This window comes from Falco rusticolus, chromosome 9 (assembly GCF_015220075.1).
Source record: "Falco rusticolus isolate bFalRus1 chromosome 9, bFalRus1.pri, whole genome shotgun sequence".
NCBI classification, from domain to species: domain Eukaryota; kingdom Metazoa; phylum Chordata; class Aves; order Falconiformes; family Falconidae; genus Falco; species Falco rusticolus.
In genome coordinates this window covers 48,018,444-48,039,969 of record NC_051195.1, presented here as the reverse complement: position 1 = coordinate 48,039,969, position 21,526 = coordinate 48,018,444, and the positions used below count along the sequence as shown (strand labels likewise).

The following is a 21,526-nucleotide window of genomic DNA, read 5'->3' as shown; positions in this document are numbered from 1 at the left end:
GGAGAAAAATAAATTGCCGTGCACCACTGTGCGTGTGCTTTTGGGGCTGGGGTCAGCCTCACACGTTTAATTTCCCACTTGCCCTTCGGCGATGCCTTCTGGCAGGCACGCACATCCCATGGCACGCTGTGTCAGCAGGAGGGGGCACCGCCGCTGCAAGGTGTCATCAGGACTGGGGAGGGAATAAATTACCCCAGTACCCTGGTAGCTATTGCCAGCCTTGCTGCTGGGGAGGCTGCTGGAGCGGGGAGCATCTCCTGGCTGCCTAGCAGTCCTTCAGGGGGGCACGGAGGTACAGCTGGGGCTGCACCAGTGCAGGCTGGCTAACCCGGAGAGCAGGATTGTACACTGAAATATCCCTCTGCGTTTCCTATTGCTCTGTGCTAGGTGTCTGTGAGGCTGAGATGATGAAATGCAGCTATTTCTAGCAAGTGGAAGGACTCTGCAGTATATATTTGCTGCTACAATAATACTTTATGTCTTTCTTTATATGAGGTTTGGAGGGTTGAGCCAAAAATACCTAATCTGGCAGGGCTTGACAGGAGATCTCAGAGTCAGGCCACTCCTTGTTGGCGTCTTAAGTCTTGACTGCCTCTATGGGATGTTCTTTTTGGCCTTTACCTGTAAGGATGCTATGACCGACTTGCTAGGTGAGGCTTTCCAGTGCCTAAGGCTTCCTGCTACAGACAGAGCCAAATCCTCGTTGAAACTCTCCAGAAGCAGGTACAGGGCCAGGGTGCTCACCTGCATTTGAGAGCCCCGTTTCACCTGCAGACAGCGCTGCCCTCCAGCCATAGGGTCCCAGCTCCGTGAAGCTGCAAGGGGCTTTTTTTTGGAGGAGGCAGCTCGTGGTTAGCGAGGGGCTGGTAGAGGCTCTGACGGCTATCAGGATTAAAAATACTTCAGGGGAGTTGTATCCAGCATTGTGCTGACTTGAAAACAAACCCCAGAGAGCAAGCTGAAATAAATGGCTTCGTCTGGCACTGCATCTCCTCAGTCTCTTGTAGCAAATTGAAAGCTGGTTCCTGCATAATTCAACACGCATTACTGTGAACAAGGATGTGTGTTGCATCTAAATAGAAGCAGGAGGCTTGTTGAAATGCCCTATTATTGTCAAGCGGCTTCTGTCGATGGGGTGACATTTGTAGCGGGTTTAGCAGATGTATGAGATCAGCAGCTCGCAGTGACGAGGCCACTGGATGAGGCGAGGGAAGACGGAAGACTGAGGAGCTGCCCTCCGCCCGGCCCTCCCCAGAGAGCTCCTGTGATGGAGAGGCAGACAAATTCAGTCCCTAATAGACACACGGTGAAACACAAGCTGTTTCCTATTAGCCTGGTATGTTGGGTCCTTCCATTTGTGCCCCTGCACACCTTAGCTCATCTGCATTGAGCTGCCAGTGACCTGGAGGGCTCCAGCTCTTGCAAGGACATTTCCACTGAGTTAACACCCTCCTCTCCCAGATGCTCTCCAGTCAGTGACTGTCACCTTGTGCCGTGGTCCCCTGGCTGCTCTGAGAGCAGAGGTCCTAACTGTAGTTGAGGGAGGTCCCTCTGCTTTGCCAGGTTGGCACTGGCACTGGGTTTTCCACCTGGGACAGGATGGGACCCAACTGTGAGGCTTCAGCACAGTCATCAGAGCTGGTAAAAGGGGAGGGCAGGGGGGCGGCAGCCCATGAGTTGTTCCAGCAGCCCTGGTATCTAAACACATTGCTGACAAAGTGTGCGCTCTGAGGCTGGGTATGGGACCCGGGAGGGGATCTCTGTCCCCTGGTCAATCTATCTGATGGACACCAGAGAGGATGGGGTACATTCACGGTTTGAAGCCTGTGATGGGGAGAGTACAGCGGGCTACGATCCTTGTGGGTGGCGCAGACAGGATGGGGAAGGATGCTGAGCCAGGCAGAAAGCAGCTAAGACAGGCGGATCTGCCCTTGCAGATCTGCTCTCCTTCTGCCTTGGGTGGTAGGAGAGTGCCAAGACTCAGCGTTTTGATGACCATCACTAAAACACTTGCTTAAAGTAATTGCGCTGGTGAGCCCCTGATAACAGCTCTTCAGCTGCTGCAAATAACTGCTAATTGAGACAGTTGTCTGGCTGCTGGCCGTGGCAAAGGCGATAAACCCTTTGGGAGGTTCCCACAAACTGTAAATGAGCACGGCTGCAGGATTCCTCTGCACTGTGTTGTGTGTCCCAGGAACCCCCAGACCCCCTGTGATCCCCCTTCCTTGGGAGCTGGAGACTGCTGTGCCCAGGCCGTACAGCCGGGCACGAGGATGGGTTTGCCGCTGCCCCACATCCCGGGCAGCCACAAAGCTGGGCACCTGCAGCGTAAGCACCACCTCGGATGGGCTCCCAGCCACTGAAAGGCAAAGCCTGTAACTGAGAGGTGTTATCCCCATTACCTCTTAATTGGCCTTTGAATGTCTGGTTTCAAGTCACCATCTTCTGGAAGATGTCTCCAAGCTCTGGTTTTCCAGAAAGATCAGGTGCCCACATGTCCTTTCATTCTGTCACACTCCGGCACCGTGCCCTTGCTATTTACTGCAGGAGGGGATTTGCTTTCCATGCACAGGGAGGGTTTCTAGCATCACTTTGCAGATCCCCTCCTGGAGACAGGCAGGGCCCTTTCATCCTGCAGGGATGATACTTTTAGCTGCCTCTCAAGCTAAGGTGATTTAAGTTCTGCCAGGAAGCGCTGTGGTGGTTCCAGGAACTGCCATCTGAGGTGTAATTAAAGGCTGGGCCCCTCGCTGAGGCTTTGTAGGAAGCGCCGAAGGCTGGGTACAGCTTGTGCTGCCTGCAGAGCACCAGCGGTACAGCCTGGGCTGGGGGACCCAGAGCCTGGCTTGCTGCATCAGGGTGAGTCCTAGGGACAGTGACAGCCTGCCCTGATAAAAGCTTTGGCAACATCTGGCTTTCCTAGAATACCCTTTTCGTGGGGCTGTGCAGGCACTTGTTGCTTCATAGGGCCAGTTCTGCTGGAGTGTGGAGTTTCCCGTAAGTCATGTCCCTCTCTGGGGCGTGCAGGGATCCATCCCCATCCCACCCCCGTGGGAGCTGGGAGCCCTGGGTTCTCCACCTGGCTGCTCCAGCTTGTTGAGCAAACTTGAACTTGGTGATGTGCCTGTAGCCTGGGCCATGGGTGACCCTTCCTGCAGATGCCTCGGAATGCTGACGTTCCCTGTGTTTTCAGTGAGACACTTCACCCTGCGAAGCTCCTCCTCACGCCCAGTTCAGGTTGTCCAGAGAGAAACCCCATCTTCTCTCCTTCTCCCAGGGAAAAAGCCCAGTCCCTGCCCACATCTCTTTCCCCAGGGCAGAGCCCCATCTCCCTTGGAGTGACTTCTCTGCCCTTGTACCCCTCTGGGAGCAGCTGGAGATGGGCAGATCAAGGAGGGAAAATGCCCGTAGCGATGCTCCCCACTCCTCAGCTGCGCTGCTGAACACGAGCCCATTCCCATCCATCTCTGCAAGCAACAGGTGAAAATACTTCGAAGGCGGGTGCCCCTCAGCTTGCCAGATGCTGGTTATTTTAAGCCTGGAGAACAGGAGACATTGGCCACTGAGCAGAGTTTGTGTTTGCTGCCAGGGGACAGCGGAGGGGACTGGGCAGGGGTCCAGGGCATGGCTCTGGGGAGCAGGAGTGAGACTTAGCAGTGTGGTCCTCATCTGCCCAGCCTGGGAGAGGGGTTTGCCATAGCACAGCCAGCTGGTGATGAGGAATGGCCTTGTCCTGCTGAAACTGAAACTCGCAGGAGAGAGGGGTTACGCTGGCATTTGTGTCTGAATTTACACCCCTTCCCCCTGCCATACAGGAGTAAAGTAAACACTCCTCCTCTGATTTGGAAACTGCTCTTTTAAGGACATGAAAGAAAAATAATTGTACAATCAAAGCTGCTAGATATCAGCAGGGATTACGGTGGGATATGTAGAGGGGCTCATACATCCCTGTCCAGAGAGCTGAACTCTATATACACACTCGTACTAGCAAGGTCTGTCTTCGCCAGGGTTAGACGGGCTCTTCCAGTTCCTAATCACAAGCCCACTTGAGCTGTTAGCAGTTCCTTTAAACAGGGATTTGGTGTGTTTAGGCTGACTGTCCTCCTTGAGAACAGATGGTTTTTGTTACTGGATAATATTTCAAAGGAAAGGGTTTTTCTTTTTTCTGTAATGCCCCCTTTGGTGCTGGTTTATCGAGCTGGGAGATGCTGGCACGGGGAGCGTGCGTGCTGCACAGGCGCAGGAGCCCGCCCTTCCCTGGGCTGGAGCTCATTTGGTTCATCAGTCAGTGTGATGGATATTGGGTCTCAGCACTCCTGGTTCCTGTTTTGGAACTGGCTAAAAACTATTTAAAACCGTGTGGTGGAGAAGCCAAGTCACCTCCTTTCCCTGTGACTGATAACGTCCGCGTCTGGGGTGCTCCTGACTCTGGGGTCCTTCCCTGCAGCAGGGAGGCAGCAAGCCCCTTCAGCTGCTCCTCCCAGCTTCTCCTCCTTGCTCTGCCCTCTCCAAGCCTTTCCATCTCCTTCTCTTGGCAGCCCAATGACCCAGTGACGAACATATGCCAGGCAGCAGACAAACAGCTCTTCACCCTGGTGGAGTGGGCCAAGAGGATCCCCCACTTCTCCGAGCTGCCCCTGGATGACCAGGTCATCTTGCTCAGAGCAGGTGAGTGGGAACTGTCCCCGCGCGGGCTCCGGCACAGGGTCGGAGAAGTCCTACATCTTGCCAGTGACAGGTATTACACTTAGATTTAGGTCCCGGCAACTTGAAAGCTGTTAACCGATTCTGAGTAATAGTCTCTGATAATTCAATTTCTAAATAGGATTTAAAAAGCCCCAAGGGATGTGTTGCTGAATGTGGTCCAAAATGTTCCACCAGCTGCCGATCGGCTGAAAAATGGCCTGGCTTCATCTGTGATGAGTGAGGTGCTCAGAGATGTGCGCTGGGTGGTTGAAGCCAAGGGAGCTACACGCTGCCTTCCTCCCAAGCTGAGACTTGAAAGACCGAGTGGGCTCGGGACTCCCATGAAATTTCATCAAACTAAAATGTTTGATCCTAATTAAAACCAGAAAGGGGAGAAAAATACATCACCCTCCCTCTCCCACCCACCAAGATGAAAATAAAATTCTCTGGACTTATTTTAAATTTCCTTGTGCGGCAGGGGGTCTGCAGGAACGGAGGCTTTGGGAAGTGGAAAGCGGTTAGCTGTAAAGAGGGTCTTCTCCCAACAAGTACATGCAAGCCCCTGCTGCTGGCAGGTTGTGTGCAAAGACTGGGGATGGCAAGAAATAAGGAGCAGAGTTCAACAAGGCGCATTTTAGGCGTGAAGCTCTTTGTGTAGCTCCAGTCATCAGATAAGTGATTAAAAAGACTTCGGCTTGATGCAACAGAGGGTTTTGCTCCTGTAAACGAAGAGGAAGGCAAGTGGTCAGTGGGATGGATGAAGCCACTTCCAGCAGAGGACAAACTCCATGTGAAGGGTGACACTGGGGGAGGAAATGAGATGTTGATGGCTGGCGGTGACACCCAGCTCTCGGCTTGGCGATGAGAGACAGCGACCTTGGCTAGTCCAGAGAATTTAAAAGGGGATGACGGAGGAGCCTGGTGCAGAGCAGAGGGAGCGGGCAAGGTACCTGGAGTGAACCAGTCTGGCAGCCAAACCCAAGTAAGCCGGGGACTCTGAAGTCCCTGGTAGTTTTAAAAGTTCCTCTTGTTTCCCCAAAATGCACTTTTGTTGGAAATTCAAAAGGGGAAAAGCCAGCGGAGTGTGTGCTCTTCTCTCTGCACTCTTCTGGCCTCGGGTTCACGGTCTCTGTAGATGAGACACCGCTGATCTACCTTGATGGCAGCATTCCTGGCTTCTTACTGTAGTAAGTGTGTACCCCAAAATAAATGCCCATGAAACTGGGCAGGAAAATGCTTTAAGAACCAAGTGCAAGGTATTCACTTCAACATAAAACGTAGAAACTGCCAGAACTCTGCCAGTCCAAGGTCTGTCCTGGTTGCTTCAGGAGAAGGTATAAGGACACCAGAGCAGGAGGATGATGAGATGTTTCCCTCTTCCCACCACACAAGCACTAGCTATCATTCTGTTTAATAAGGCTGACTATAGCCCAGATGTATGAATCTAAATACTTTCTGTATTTTTTTTATTGACTGTCAACTAGCATAACTGCGTACGTCGGCCCTACATACAACTACCCAGTCCCTCTTGCAACCTCCCTGCAGTCCTTGACCTCAATGGTTTCTGGGCGATTAAGGCACACCAGTTACTGGTGTAGGTTTTCCACTCTTCTTATATTACTGAAAGGAGATTTTTATAGTCACATTTCATCTAGTGCTTATGGCAATAGTCTGGGAATGGAGAATTTGGGGGTTTTATTCTTGCTACAGGCTTGGCCAAGTCCCATGCCTCCCTGGACAGCTCCTGCTAGCTCTTCCGTAGGTGAGTGTGTTGCCAGAGCTGGCTCGGGGACCTCTAGAAAATGCAAAAACTGTATTTTTGAAGAGCGTCTCTAGAGCCTCTTGTGAGAGTGGATGAGCAGAGGAGGCATCTCTATAGAAATCTTTCAGGGCTTTCTGCAAGTATCGCAGGGAAGAACTGGTTTCAGACAAAAAGCTTCCTTTTTCTTTTGTGAAATGGAAACAAGACCCACAGCAACAGTTCAAGGTTTTCCTTTCTCTTTAGAAGAAAGCTTGTGAAAGCTGAACTGGAGATTTTCTGACCTGATGTTCTTGCCTTTGTGCTGGTGCATGTTATGACCGACTCCGAGCTGGCGTCCTGGAGGGGCCACTCCGTGGTACAGGAGGAGATGGGGCTGCAGACCCCATCACATCCCAAATTTCATGGTGGCTCTAACCCCCTGGCACCTGGAGCAGCTCCGATGGGCTCCCTGCTCCAAGCATCTCTGATGGGGCCTCAGATGACCTCCCCCAAGTCTTTTAACCAGTGGCTCTATCTATTATTGAGTGGGGAGAGCAGCCTGCTGAGAACAGCTGCCCATGAAATATTTAAGTATTAAAATTTAGCTAAGAGCGTCAGTCAGGTTCAGTCATGCATCCTTGGAGGCAAAATTAAGTGAAGCACGCATCTTTGGAGGAGCGGTGCCGGGTGGGCCGGCAGTAGCTTTCCTCTAATCCTGAATCATTTAGAAATCTTCCCTTCCTGAGTGTTTTGGAAGAGAAGGAAACCCATCTTTTTCCAGCCTGTTTTCCCTAGGTTTTCTTGTTTCTAAGCTTGCTGTGGCTGAGACAGGAATAACCTGATGTTTTCTCCGCGTTGAGGCCAGCCTGGCAAAGGATGCTGAGCACTACATCTCTGCAGCTACAGTTCATTTTGTAGGGCTGGTGGGGAAACTTGGTGGTGAGATGGATTAACGTGATGGTCACTGCGCAGCCAGGTGCCTTCCCTACCCCGGAGGAGCCAGAGCATCCCCGGAGGCTGGAGCCACCGTGTTTGACGAGAAAGGAGTCGCAGGAGTCAAAGGGATCTGCTCTGCTTCTCTAGAGCTTGGGCTGAAATGCAGAACTCCTTGGGTAGACTTGTTTGATCTCTTATCTCGGATTTGCTGCCTGTGGTTATTGTACCTAATTTTTCCTGCTTGCCTCTTTGTCCTGTCAGCATTTTGGGGATGCTCTGGTGAAAGCACCGGGTAGAAATAGGTTCCCCATTTCAGCCCAAATGTCCCAGCTCTAAATGGGAATAATTCATCTGGAGGATGCAGATTAATTCAGCGCTCCTTAGCAGGAATAAGCCCAGCACAGATGCTGGTGGCACCCCGCAGCCTCACCGCTTTCACATCTTCTTGACAGGCGGGAGGCTGGATTTGGAGCCGCTGGGGCTGTGCGGAGCCGCAGCAGAGGGGTGCTGGGTGATGGCCAAGAGGCAGGGCAGCGCTGTGAAGGCTGGTGCTGTGGAGGGACAGAACCAGCTTTGGTTTCTGTGGGTTGGAGCTGCATGGAGGGGCTGCGTGGGGGGTTGCTGTCGGTCTGCGTGTGATGGCTGGTGGGAGGCACCACGACTCTGGGAGTTGCTACTGAGCCGCGGAGCGTGGCTTTTGCAGGCTCCTGGTGCCATCACACATCTTCTCCTCCGTCCTCCTTGGGTTTCACAGTGTTGCAATCCCTCTGCAAGTGCCAGGCCTCGCCCAGTAAATAGCTGAATAAATGTTCCCGTGACTGGGGTGGAAACATTCTGCGGCCGCTTAGGAAAGAGTGAACTTTATTCCTTGTCAACATTTCTAATGGCACAACCCATGTCTGCAACAGTAGGTAAATACAGCACACGTGGACCTTGTATTTATTCCAGCCAGCGAGAAAAGATGTGTTTCTGTGGCTGGAGAGGAGGTGAAGGATATTGTTGTATTGCTTTTCCAGCCTGGGAAAAAAAATAAACCAAATATCCTAACATTTCTGGACCCTGCCAAGTAGCCCTGTGTTCTGGACAGCAGAACATTTTCAGGCCAGGTAAATCCGCCACGTGATGAGTGTTGCAGAAGACCCATCTTGTCTTACTGAAAATGCCTCTCCTGCTTGAAAGTCACCAAATTTCCACCCTTCAAGCTTTACAGCATTTCTTCTTGTGATGGGTTTGCTTCAGGCATTCTTGAACTCAGCCAGTAATGCATTTAAGAATTTGAAGTATTAAATTAAGCAGGGGAGCTGGAAGGGAGGTCGCATCTCCCGTCCCTTCCCCATTTGTAACCAACTCAAACTGCTCCCGTGGTGTCGGGGCTCAGGGGATTTATTTCCCTATCTCCTGAAGCAGCATGTCTGGTAACTAGTAAGACAAAAGCTGATTTCTGAGTAGCTATGGAAAGCTGTTAGAGCAGCAGCCGTGGACGTGGGACATCCACGCAGTGGATGGTGGCAGTGGCAGGTGGGAGGGAAGGCAATCCCTTCCAGCATTTATACAGCAGAAGCAACAAACCTGCAAGCAAGAGTTTTCCTGGTCCCGATTTACACAGCTGAATAATGGTGAATGAACTTCTGTGCCCCATTAGGGCCTGAAAATGAGCCCAATTAGCTGATGTAAAGCGTTAATAGGTTTTTAACTGCTCAGAGGCATGGCGTAGAAGGTCAGAGGGGGAGTGCAGGGCTCCACACCCACTCGTAGGTTCACGGTGAGAGGAGCAGGGCAGAGAGCTGTTTGCTCTGGTGCCTGCAAGGTTTATAGAGGAAACTACTTCCCCTGTTAGCCTTATATTTTTAGTGCATTTGTTCCTTAACAGTTTTTTCCTTCCCTGACATCCAAGAATGGGTTGGCTGCCCCTTCCCTTCCCATATCCAGCCACGTTACTCTAGCAAAGGCAGTTCTTGAGTGGTTTCCTCCTCTCTTTTTAGCACCAGGGAGGTGATGTTGCTGATTCCCGAACCCACTGAGGACCCGGTGGCTCTAACCTGCGGCCTTGGTTGTTTTCTCCTCCCCAGGGTGGAATGAGCTCCTCATCGCCTCCTTCTCCCACCGCTCCATAGCCGTGAAAGACGGGATCCTCTTAGCCACCGGGCTGCACGTGCACCGGAACAGCGCGCACAGCGCTGGCGTCGGGGCCATCTTCGACAGGTGGGCAGAGGGGAGGATGGATGTGGGGAGTGTATCGCGGGCCACCTTGCCTGGACATCCCCGGCTCTGTCTCCACACCAGTCTGCCTCCGTTCCTTGCGTTGCAGAGGGCTGGAGGGGTCGGATGGAGATGCGTTGGCACCGGGGCTCGTGGTCGGAGAAGCGCGGGCTGAGGCATGTCCATCCCACAGCATCCGTGGGAACGTTGTGGTCCTTGCTGCCGGCAGCACCGTTCGATCTCTCCTGTTAAACCTGTAGAAACCAACAGCCTGAAATAGTCAGGGAGCAGGCTGCCCAGCGCAAATCAAAGCCTCTTTCATGGGGTCCAGATGCCTTCTAATGTTACAAGGAGGCCACTCGTTCATTTCTTTTCATCTTTAATTGGACCAAGACACGATTTTATTTTCACAATGAAAAAGCACCAAAAATACCCAGCAGGTTCCACATGCGTTTCCCGAGGGCTCTTTAATCTTGTGCTTTGGGAAAGTGTTTTGAAGCCAGACTTCCAGGGCGTTTGACCCACAGCGTGGCTCCAGACGCTGCTTAAACGGTGGCTGGTTTCTCTGCCCGAGACTCATCTTGAGATGACTTAGTTGAAACCAAATCACCTTTGCTTCTTTGCTTTGCAAGGAAATTGTTCTTTGGACCTGGGTGACATCATTTGTTTCCTGTGAGGTCATAAGTGCAAGATCATGACTTCACTGCAGGATCTAACAGGAAAAAACTGGGCAATCAGTGGAAAATATTTCAAGACCGGCACCTGCAGTAAGAGCAAAGGGAGTAATAAAAATTACCGGCAGAGGAAATTGCTTTTAGATACCTGTTGGGGTTTTGTTTTTATTATTATTTTTTATTTTTAGACAGCTTTCTCAGGTGCCAAAGCCTCTCAGTGAATGTATGAAGCCAATTTTTATGGTCCCTGTTGTATCTCCGAGGAACTATTGATGTTCCTAATGAGCTATTTTTGATACAGGAGGAAAATGAGGGCATATCCTCAGCTGGTATAAGTGAGCGCTATCCCATGACTTCATTAACCACACGCCAGAGGACCTCGCTCTGGGTCTGACACCTGGATGTTTTTTCATTTCTTTTTAATGCTGACGCCTGTGATTTCTGTGTCCTTTGCAGAGTACTGACAGAACTCGTGTCAAAAATGCGAGACATGCAGATGGACAAGACAGAGCTAGGCTGCCTGCGAGCCATTGTCCTCTTCAACCCCGGTACATGCCGTTATCTTCTCTCCTGTCCTCTCTTGGCTGATGCCGTGTCCTTTTGGCTCCTTTTCTTACCTGTAAAGCTTCAGTGCAAATAACCGAGGGCACCCAGCTCCCGAGGACAGGGAAAGAAGGAAGAGAGGCAAGGATGAAAGTCAAATTAAGCGCTGCACGTGCATCTGCCACCTTACAAGCATGTCCTTTGCAGGTCAGGGATGGATCTGGATCCATGCCCAGTGCTGCTCTCCAGGCCTCCCTTTCCAAGGGGTGTTTTCCCCTTTGCAGAGGGCAGCATGGTTTCGCGGTCCAGAATATTCTCCGTGCAGGGCTCAGGCTTGGCTGGGACTCAGCTGCAATCATCCGAGGAGATGGCAAATGCTGCTTTTGGAGCCGACTTCTATTGATGGGCTGAGTTCTCTGCTGAGCTTGAGGGGCTTTGGCTTGATCAACGTTACACGGTCTTCCCATGTTTAGTTTTACAGCGACTCTGTAAAAAGAAAGTTCTGGTGCTTGAGGGTGTTGTCCCTGAATAGGAGCAAAAATGAATCTAGATATCCTTTAAGAGAAAAGTACGGATTAGAGCAAACTTAGAGCATGGATGTTATTGTCCTCAGTTTACCAATCTCAACATCCAAGGGCTTTTATTAACTGATTTTCTGGAAGAGCCCTCTGCAGACCTGGAGAGGGTGAAAGGCATGAAACGTTCTCATAAAATACACAAGAACTTTTATTTTTTGCCTGCAGTTTGCTTAGTTTTACAGACTCCAGGAGGCTTCGTGCTGCTGGCTTTTCCCCCTTAGCCCCAGCTGCCCAAGGGGAGAAGAAGGCTCAGTGCTGGAGTTGTCTCCGGTGTTTCAGAGAGCACAGCCCTGCTGCAGCGGGGGATAGACTGCCAGCTTGCAGACCCCTGTACAGCTCTCTTGCAGGGGTTCTCTGTATTTTGGAGCGGGTCAGTCCCGAGCAAAACGAGATGGCAGCCAAGGACAGACCTCCACATCTGTGGCCACCCCTTCCCCTCCCTGCCCTTGCAGGAGCGTGGTTTGTGCCCAAGCACGGCTCTCTGGTCTTTCCCACCAAACCCGGGCCAGTGCATTTCAGCAGGGTTTATTGCTGTTTCTGGCATTTGTTTTTCTGCTCACCCCCCTCCACCCCCTTGTAATCACCCGTAATTTATTGTCTGTAATTTGGGATTAGCCGTATATGGTAAAAGAAGGGGAATCTGGAGAGGTTCCCATCGTGCATGTGCTTGGCGATATCGATTGCTTGACTGTCCCTTTCACCTTACTAAAAACAGATCCTCGCCGTGTCGCGGGGGACCTGCCAGAGCCGGGGCTCTTTGTTCAGCTCTGCCATGGTGCTTCGTGCTGGAGGGAGAAATCCCACAAGCCCAGGGCTTGAGGGGGACTTAAAGCCTTTAAATGAGGGTCTGTGACCGCTGGAAGGAGTCAGAATGGTTGGGGTTGGGGTGTGAGATGGGGTAAACCACCTCTGTAGTCACAGGGCTTGAACACTCCCCAGGAGGTGCTGCCCCAAATACCGGGGTTCAGACCCCACATCCCCACTGTGCCCTGGTCTGGTGGTGCTGGGAGGGATGGGAGGGGCTGGGGGGTGCACGGGGGACTCCTTTCCTGCCTGGAAAGCCTGGAGGTTTTTGGCTGATGATCCTTTCGTTGCCTTTCAGACTCAAAAGGTCTCTCCAACCCGGCTGAAGTGGAGGCGTTGAGGGAGAAGGTGTACGCATCGCTAGAGGCATACTGCAAACACAAATACCCTGACCAGCCCGGGAGGTGAGTTGCTGGCTGTGCCCTGTCCCCCTGCAGCCTCACACACCTGCAAAGCCCTGTGCATTGGGTGCTGCAGCCGGTGCAAAGGGTCCTCAGGGTCCTGCACCTGTGTGCAGGTGCTGGCTCCTTCCATTTTGGACTGTCTGTTCACACGTCTTCTGGGCGTGAACAGTTCTCTGCAGAGAAAACCCACTCATTTCTACCTGCTTCAGCTTTGAACGTCCTTAGAAAATCCCCCTGTGAAGTGCAGAGAGGTCTTTGTTCCCGTGCCAGTAAATGCAGCACAGCCAGGACAAGGTCGGGAGTGACGAGACCTGAGGAGCTCCAGCTCCTGTGGCCGCAGCAGTGGGATGAGCGCATGGGGGAAGGGGTATCATTTCCCTTTTGGCAACCACGGAGAGCAAACCACAGCGAAAATAAGACGCACATGGAGTTAATTTTCAGTGGCAGATGAGCATCATTGCTGGGAAGTGAAAGCCTCAATTGATGCTCTTTTCTCCCCTCCCCACCTCCCCCAATCCAGCTGGGAATGGGAGGGGGAATTAGGAATGCTTTCCTGGACCGCTCTGGAGCTGAGTGGGCGCATTTTCCCAGTTACAGCCTGAAGCTGGCAACTGCCAGTTAAGTTACTGACAGTCATTTGAGAAACCAAGCAAAGCACTGGAAACTGCTGTTGGTGCTGAGGCGTGAATATTGGGGCAAACAGCCCCAGCAGCTGGGATTTGCATCTCACCTGCATTCCTGGTCTTGCGTGTCTGGATGGTTAAACTAAAAAAAGGATGCTTTTAATGCAGTGGGCGGATCATGCCCTCAGAAGTAATATCGGACTTATTTTTTTCCCCTCTTTGGGTACCTATGTGCTGGCAGATGTAAAAAAGATGTGTTGTTAAGGGGCTTCTTGGATGTTTGTGGTTGGCTTGTGGCAGGGAGAGTTTAGGATGAAGGTGCCATTGGGTGTGCTTGACTTTGCGGTGAGGAGGGGAAGTGAGGGATGGGGATGGTGCACGGAGCAGGGATGATTACCTCTCCTCTCCCGGGTGGTTTGTGTGGACCTCAGGCCAACTCTCAAGCTGATTCCTCTTCCAGAAAGCGTTATTAAATTGCAGTTCCTAAACAAATCCAGATCCAGAGCCTGGACTTTGGCCGTTCTGGTGCTGCAGAAGAGCTCTGCTCCCCTTGGGGCTCACAATGAGCAGCCAGCCATACCTGGCACAAGGACAGTTGCCTTGGGAATCGTGGCCAGCAGCTCTCCTGGATTATTCTCCAAGTGGGATGAACCCTTTGCTTCACACAGGTGTCCAGTGTCTGCAGCTGAGTCATCATGCTGCCCTCACGTGCCGCTGCTGGCTGCTGCAGGCTGGGGTGGTGCTGGGCAGGGGCTGGCATGGGGAGAGCCCCACTCACTCTTCATTGACCAAACCACCATGAAGCTGCTGTGCACACGGAGCAGGGTTGCCGAGCCACCAGTCAGAACCAGTTCCCCAGGGCTCTACCTCAATGATCAGCGATGTGTAAGGGAGTATTTTAGGTCCAGTAGCTGCACCAGTTGGTGTTTGGTCTCTCGCTGGCTTTGAATGAGCTTGGGCTGGGGACCTTCTTGTGTGATCCTCACACCCTTCTTTGGTGACTGTAAAGGATTTTGCACACTTAGGGCTGTCCGGAGAGCCGTGACTGAGCATTGCTGACCTTACTCCATCTCTTCCATGGTGCAGGGCACTGGTGGAGTAAGCGCAGGTGGCTTGGGAGGGTTAACTCGTGGGCTGGGAGTCCAGAGTTGCACAAGAGCTAAATGCAGCTCTCGGGAGCTCTCTCCATCCTCCTAGTCTCATGGCACAATGTGATTACCATCTGGGGCTGGAAACAAGTTCTTCCTGTGGTTGAGCAAATGCCTGGTGGAGCCGGTGGTGGGTGCCCTCCCCTGCTCCACGCTGCAGCGAGCGCTTGGCTTCCCCACCACTTCGGATGCCCTTCCGTGCATGACTTCAGCCTAGTGCCCGGCCATCGAGAGCTTGCGAGCACCATGTAAACACCAAAAGGGAACTTCTCTGCAGCAGCGAGACGGAGGGAGGCATTCCTAGGAAAAACCCAGCCGTGCTGCCCCTGCGCCAGCCCCTGCTCTTCTCTGCAGGGAGGGCACAGTGTGTACGTGACACCCAGCAGCCGCGGGGAATCAGGGCTATTTTCTCCCCTCCCTGGCACGCTGTGCTGCGGGCTGGTTATCTCACAGTTAAACATATCGGAGGGCTGGAGCCATCATCTGGTTTGGTTTAAAGTGAAACTTCCTGAATGGGCTGGTAGGACTGATTTGTTTTTCCTGGCTCTGCTCCCATCATCCTCGCCAGCTCAGCAAAAAAAAAAAAATAGGCAGAGAGGAGTGTGCATGCATGTGTAATGTCTGTATGTTTGTGCATGTTTCCCCCTATGCGTGTGTTTTCTAGAGAGTCCCCCTCTCCCTGGGCTGGTTCTGGCCTTTGCTTGTGTTCAAGCCTTGATTGTGCAGCAGTAAAAACAAACATGCTCCTGGCCTTTTAAAGGGCTTTTTCCTTGGTTTGAGAGCTCTTGGCCCAGGGAGGTGATGTCCCGCAGTGCCTGGGGTTGCTGCCTGTACTCCTGGGGCGCCCTGGCTGGCATTGCGGGGGGCTCTGAAGCACCCTCACAGGAGCCAGCGGTTTTCTCCTGGCTCCGCAGCCTCCTGCCACCCTCGGAGCCCAGCACACACCAGCCTTTCCCCAGCAGGGCCGGCTTGGCCCTCGGGCTTGTCTCCTTTGCCCCGGCTGGCTCCTGCAGCGCTGTCGGCTCTCCCCAGCCCCCCTGGCTCTCCCCTGCCCAGCTGCACAGCTTTCCTGCCTCTGGGCTCTTGCAGGCATCTCGGCTCTTGCAGGCATCTCCACTCTTGCAGGCATCTCGGTAAGACCTGAGGAGTGTCCCAGCCGGGCAGGGCAGGCTGAGGAGAAAGGGCTTTTGTTCGTCTGGGGCTTGTTGGAGCCCCGCGCTGGGCAGGGAGAAGGGGAGCACCCTGTGTCCTGACTGATTTGCAGCACTCCTTCCAGCTTTTGCATCAAAGCCCTTGTATCCTTCCATTGCTTCACCCCCGAGGTGCCTCCAGCCTGACAGCCGGGTTTCTGCTGCGCCAGCAGCCCCCGGGGCTCGGCAGCCAGCAGCTGAGTGGTGGCTGGCGGAGCTGCCTGGGAGGTGCTTGGTGCATGGAGCCAAGTGCCAACTAACCCCACTCAGCATCTCCTCCGTCCCCTCCCTGGCTGCTTGCCCCCTTCCCTGACCAAAGATCGAGCTGCTGAAGCTGCTTGCAGCACTGCCTGTGCTTGGTGGTGCCTCCTCCCTGTGACTGCAGTGCAGGGACCCCATGAGCATCTCGGGGTGCTCACTGAATGGTAATACATGTCCATGACGCGGGTGTGTGAAGCCAGTGGTGCGCCCCAGTGCAGGGACGGCTTTTCCTTTCTTATTTTACTCTTCCAGCTTGGCTATCGGTACGTTTGTTGTGAATACCCACCGTGGCTGCCTGATCTTCAAGGCTGGGGACATAATTAGTGATTTCTCTGCACAGCTCTGGGTGTAGCCCCATGACTTTGGTAGCAAAAGAGGTTGTGTCTGACTCCCAGCCCTTCTGAGCAGGGGCGACTGCAGAAGCTCTGGGGGTTGGGGCAGAAGCGGGGCTGCCGGTGGGGCGTGTGACCATGTCGTGTCTCCTGCCCCCAGGTTTGCAAAGCTCTTGCTCCGTCTCCCGGCCCTCCGGTCCATCGGCCTGAAATGCCTGGAGCACCTCTTCTTCTTCAAGCTAATAGGCGACACACCGATCGACACCTTCTTGATGGAAATGCTGGAAGCGCCCCATCAAATGACTTAAGAGAACTGCTGCTGGGTCAGTCCCTCGCCTGGCTGGGGTCTCGCGGGGCCCCTTCCTCTGCTTTCCTCTGCCGCTGCCACCCCAGCCCATCCCTCCCTCCTCTCCCCAGTGCTGGAGGCACCGTCTGATCCGGGGCGACCCCCTGCCGTCCTCGCCTCCTCGTCGTCTTCACCCTTGTCCGTTTGCTGTCACTGCTGCATCTCAAGACCTGCTCGCTGATTCCCTGCGCTAGATGTAGAGAAGTGGGAGCGGAGAGAGCTTGCCACCCGCCGCCCCGGCTCACAGCCCTGCCCCGGCCCCCGCTGTGCCATCAGTTTCGGGGTGAGCCACCAGCCGGGTTTGGCATCACCGCGGCCGGTGGTGCTTCCCCCGGGGCAGGAGCAGGGACGGGGACAGTCCCGGCCCGTGGGGCAGTGGGGTTTGGACAAGCCGAGGGGAGTGGTTGAACTTGCTGGATTGCAGCTGGCTATTTTCAGAGGATGGAGTTTTTGAAAAAGAGAAGAAAAAAAAAAAAAAAAAAAGAATTCTATTTTTGGTTTCTAACTATTATTAGTAGTCTCGGTAGTTACTTCGCGGAGGGAGAGGCGGGCTGGAGAGGCAGCCCGGCCGTGCCCCACGAATGAGTCACCCGTGGCTGCACAGAGCCTTCTCCTTTCAATTAAAAGCAGAGGATTTGGGATTGAGCTGAATCCCCCTCCAAATAATGAGGCAATGGGTGGCACAGGGAGCCAGGGCACCCTCTGTGCAGAGGGTCCTGCGGGCAGCACTACCTGAAAAATCCCTTTTTGCTGTCCCAGAGGGCAGCTGGGCATCACTGCTCTTCCCAGAGGTGCCTCTGCGCTTGGTGTGGAGCTGCCCACATGAACACAAGCTGGCTGGAGCACTTACTTTAAGGCTGTCAGGGACTCAACATCACCATTCCCCAGCTCACGGGGTCTTGCTGGGACCCCTGCCCTCAGCACCGTGTCCAGCACCCTGGCACAGACCTCTCGTGAGGCTCGGTCCAGCCTGTCCGGCCAGACCTACGCTTTATTTCAAGGGCTGTTGGCGCTGGAGCAGCAGGAGCTGGCATGTCAGCAGTGGCTCCTTGGTTTTTTTGATCCTGAACGTGGTTTAGTGAGGTTAGAGGGGCATTTCCAGCTGGTGGAGTGGGCTCGACAGAATGCCCCCTCTGTGCCCCACATGGCAGCCCCGGGTACTGGCAGGTGTTTCCCCTGTGCGCCCTCGCCTCGCACGGGGGTTTCGGCTCACCTGGGAGGCTGCTCCTGTTGATTCAGCAGCTACCGTGCAAAACACTGCAAGGCAACAATTAGTGGGAGTACTTGGCCAGGCTGGTAATTTTGGCTGTTAATTAGTGGTGAAGCAAGAAGGGCTCCCCCTCCCCTGAATCTCCCCCCGTCGGGCTGGGATGCGGGGGCTGAGAGGTCCCGACTGGGTGGGGAACCCAGCCCGTCCGGGATGCTGAGAGCACCACAAGCACCTTAGCTTTTGCATGGTCCTTTCTATGAGTCTTGGTGTGACAGCAGGGAGATGGGCAGGGTTTTTTGGGGTGTTAGGGACACCCAGGAACCTGCCCACACCCCATGGGATGGGATTCCCTGAGGAGTGCCTGGGGAGAGGAGGTCAGCCAGGGAGTGCTTCCCCCTCACCTCCCCATTTCACCCTCCCCAGTGGCCCACTGAAAGAAAGTGAGTTAGAGAAAAAAAAAACAGAGCAAGCACTGAGGGATGTTGGGGAGGGTATTTCTCCCCCTTGGCAGGATGGACTGTCCCGAACACACCATGGGATGGGTACCCAGAGCCAAGAACAAGGTGCCTGCGGTTGGCCTGGGGCCAAGGGCTTCCATGTCTTAAACGGCAAACTCTTAGGTCCCAAAGGTATTTCTCTTCTTGCTCTCTGTGGGTCGTAGCTGGCTCTTCAAACATCTTTGTGCCTGGAGTGGGATAGAGCAGGGCCCATGAGACCATCTCTCTTTTCGAGGCGGCACAGTTGTCACCCGCCTGTTGTCATCCCACCTGGCAGCTCGAGTCCCCGGCTCCATCCCCTGCAGTTAACCAGGCCATCTCATTGCTAAATAAATACTCAGGATTTCAGGTCATAACTTTCCCTTAGGCTGGCCTGGAGTGGCAAATCCACAGAGGCAGGGAAAGTGTTTTGGCTGTGTTTCTCCAGCAGCCTGCATGCCGCCGAAAATATTATTAAACAGCTTCACCCTGCAAGAATTTGCCAAGAAAACTAGGCAAAGAGAAATGAAATATGTAAAGGGTGCCAGTAAACACGAGCAGGCTGTTCCTTGCCAGCGTGGGGCTTGCAGGGAGGTGTTTGCTCCCAGCCAGCCGGCACGGAGTGAAACCCGCAGCCAAACCAGCCCTGGCAGCCCCCAGCCCGGCTTTTGCCGGCAGAAAGGACCCCAGAGCTCCCTTGCTGGAGAGGATGAGGGTGCTTTGGGAAACAATTGGTGGACATTGCACTAGAATAAACCCACTGTCCTTCTCCATTGGGTGGAACCACTGTTTTCCTGACTGATGGCTTGGAAGGGGCTGTTGGGTGCTGGGTGATGAACTGGTGTGGCTTGCAAGGCTCTGGTCTGGCCAGCTGCAGCCCTGGGCACTGCTGGGCTGGAAAGCAGGAGCTCCCATCCCATCCCATCCCATCCCATCCCATCCCATCCCATCCCATCCCATCCCATCCCATCCCATCCCATCCCATCCCATCCCATCCTGTCCCGTCCCGTCCCGTCCCGTCCCGTCCCGTCCCGTCCTGTCCCGTCCCGTCCCATCCCGTCCTGTCCCGTCCTGCCCCGTCCCATGCCGTGGCATCCATCCTGTCCCACCCCACCCCATCCCATCCCAGTTAGCAACTGACCCAGTAACAATGAACTGCCACAAGCCGTGGGTGTCCTCAGCCAGTGGCATGGTGCAGGGGGGGAGGGCGCTGCGGGCCAGGGGCTCTGGGTCAGGACGTGTGTCTCCGTGCCTCAGTTTCCCTGTGGAGTAGCACACAGCCTCAACATGTGCCCCTGGCAGAGGAGGCTTTTGGGGAAAGGCTGAGCGTTGTCCCTGGGCTTTTGGGGTTTGGCCCTTGTGTTGCTGTAACCCAGCATCCCTGCTGCTTTCAGTAAAGCTCTTCTGATCCCCCCGGCAGCCACGCTGGGCATTTCAGGTTGCCAGCAGGTCCTGGGTGTGTGTGATCAACCTGCAGAGTGCAGACCCCAGCCCACCCAGCGCCTCCCCCTCCAACATCACCAGCCCAGCCCTCCCCAGCAGAAGGAAAAGTTTTTGTGCGTCCAGTAACATCTGCCACAGCAGCCTTAAAGCAATGTGCTTTTGCATGAGTTTGAGTCTTTCATTTGTATTCTTTTTCACTTTGGGCTTTTTTTTTTTTTTTTGTCCTCATCATAATAATTATAAATATACTACGTGCTTGTTTGAAGAGGTGATACATGGTTAAGAGAAAAAAAAAAGGCACATTATTCACTAGAGGGGTAGGACTTTCATTTAACCAGATCTTAGTAGTCTTGTAAAAATCTGGTTTGATTAGGGTGATCTATTTTTTAATATTTTTTTCTTAAATTCCTTTTTTGTTGGTGGGACAATCTTTAATTTTCTAAAGATAGCACAAACATCAGCTTTTCAGCCACCCACCTGCCACCCTGGATGTTCCTCGCTGCCTTCTCACGTGTGTGCGTTTCAACCAAGCCCTAACCCCAGCGGAGCCGGATCCAGCACCCCCGCGGGCCACCCCGTGAGGATGCTGTGGCTTCCCGAGCATCCATCTGCACTGATGGGCTGAGCACCGCTGCCGGGTGGGACCTGTGGAATGGAGTTACGGGCAAAGGACCTTCATCTCGCCAGCACCCATGGCTGTAGGAAGCCCACCCCAACCCGCTGAGCTCACCGGCAGCTTCTCTGCACTTTGGGACCCGGGGGCCCCCCCGTCCTCACTGCCCACCCTTCCCCGCCTGGCCGGCTGGGCTCAGCTTCTGGTCATGGAAGGGGCTAAGGATGGTGGGACCGTGGCTCAAGAGCTGATGCTGTCCCCATCAGTGACGAGCGTGCATGATCTGGTTTAAGTTGATACATATGTGCGTGTGTATACATGTATGTACTGTAGATATATACACTGTATAAATATCCTCACTCACATATACATATATTATAACTGTAGCAAGTACAGACTTTTTGTGGGTTTTTTTTGTTTTAAGTCAATTCTGTTTTCCAATTTTTTTCTTGGTTGTTTTTTTGTTTTTGTTTTTTTTTTTTGCTTCATGTAAGCAAGTACATTGTATCTGAAGCCCTTTCCTAATTGGCAGATGCCAAATCTGGATCTTTATTCCGCGAGACAAAGGAACTGCATCTATTTTAAGATGCCTTTTGTTTTGTTTTTTGGTTGTTTTTTTTGTTGTTGTTGTTTTTCTTTGGAGCAGCAGGTGGTTTTGAGTAAAAATAGCTTTAGCAATTCCCAATACTTAGTGATGGATGCCTTGGCTATGGGATGCATAGATAAAAAATAAAATACATTAAAATTTAGAATGACAAAAAAAAAGAAAAGATAAGGAAAAATATCTAAAGCATCAATAAAGTTAAAATCTATTTTTGTACAAATGTAATTTTATCCCTTACGTATTCTTGGATATTTTCTTTCTGGATTGTTTTGTTTCTTCTACAGAGATTGTTATAAACTCTCTTATTTTCTCTCTCTCTCTTTTTCTCTCTATAAGTGTTCAGCCACAGGGATAGGGATCTGGAGAAGAGGGAGAAACTTTTGACCGTGTTTTAAAGGCTTTATATGAAATCTCTTTTGAAGTAATTTTTTTGAATGAACTTTTTATTTTTTCCCCCACTTCCAAAATCTTTTTTGGGGGGTAGTGGGGTGGTGGGTGGGGAAGGGTGGGCTGGACTGGGGGTGTCTTTTGTCACGTATATCTGGCGTTCCCGCAGGTCTGTTTTACTGTGAAATCACTACCGTATATAATTATTCACTTTAAAAAAAGAAAAAAAAAAAAAAGAAAAAAAAAAGAATTGCTGCTGGAAACGCCAGTATTTTGATGAACAGTTGTATTAGAATTGTGGAAAAACAAAAGAAAAAGAAAAAAAAGA

General features: G+C 52.7%; 1 protein-coding gene across 6 annotated transcripts in view; it reads left to right on the top strand.

Moving 5' to 3' along the window:
* RXRA (retinoid X receptor alpha) overlaps positions 1 to 20,972 on the top strand; it is a 118,615-nt gene extending 97,643 nt beyond the window's left edge. For 4 of the 6 annotated variants that reach the window (XM_037399378.1, XM_037399375.1, XM_037399380.1 and 1 more), the window contains 5 exons: positions 4,539 to 4,668; positions 9,433 to 9,565; positions 10,693 to 10,784; positions 12,460 to 12,565; positions 16,280 to 18,125. In XM_037399378.1, the coding sequence (XP_037255275.1) occupies positions 4,539 to 4,668; positions 9,433 to 9,565; positions 10,693 to 10,784; positions 12,460 to 12,565; positions 16,280 to 16,427 (609 nt within the window). In that variant the 3' untranslated portion in view covers positions 16,428 to 18,125. Of the gene's footprint in view, positions 1 to 4,538; positions 4,669 to 9,432; positions 9,566 to 10,692; positions 10,785 to 12,459; positions 12,566 to 16,279; positions 18,126 to 20,039 lie in introns of those variants that run through there. The other 2 variants (XM_037399377.1, XM_037399376.1) reach the window with 2 other exon arrangements.
* The last annotated feature ends 554 nt before the right edge of the window (positions 20,973 to 21,526 follow it).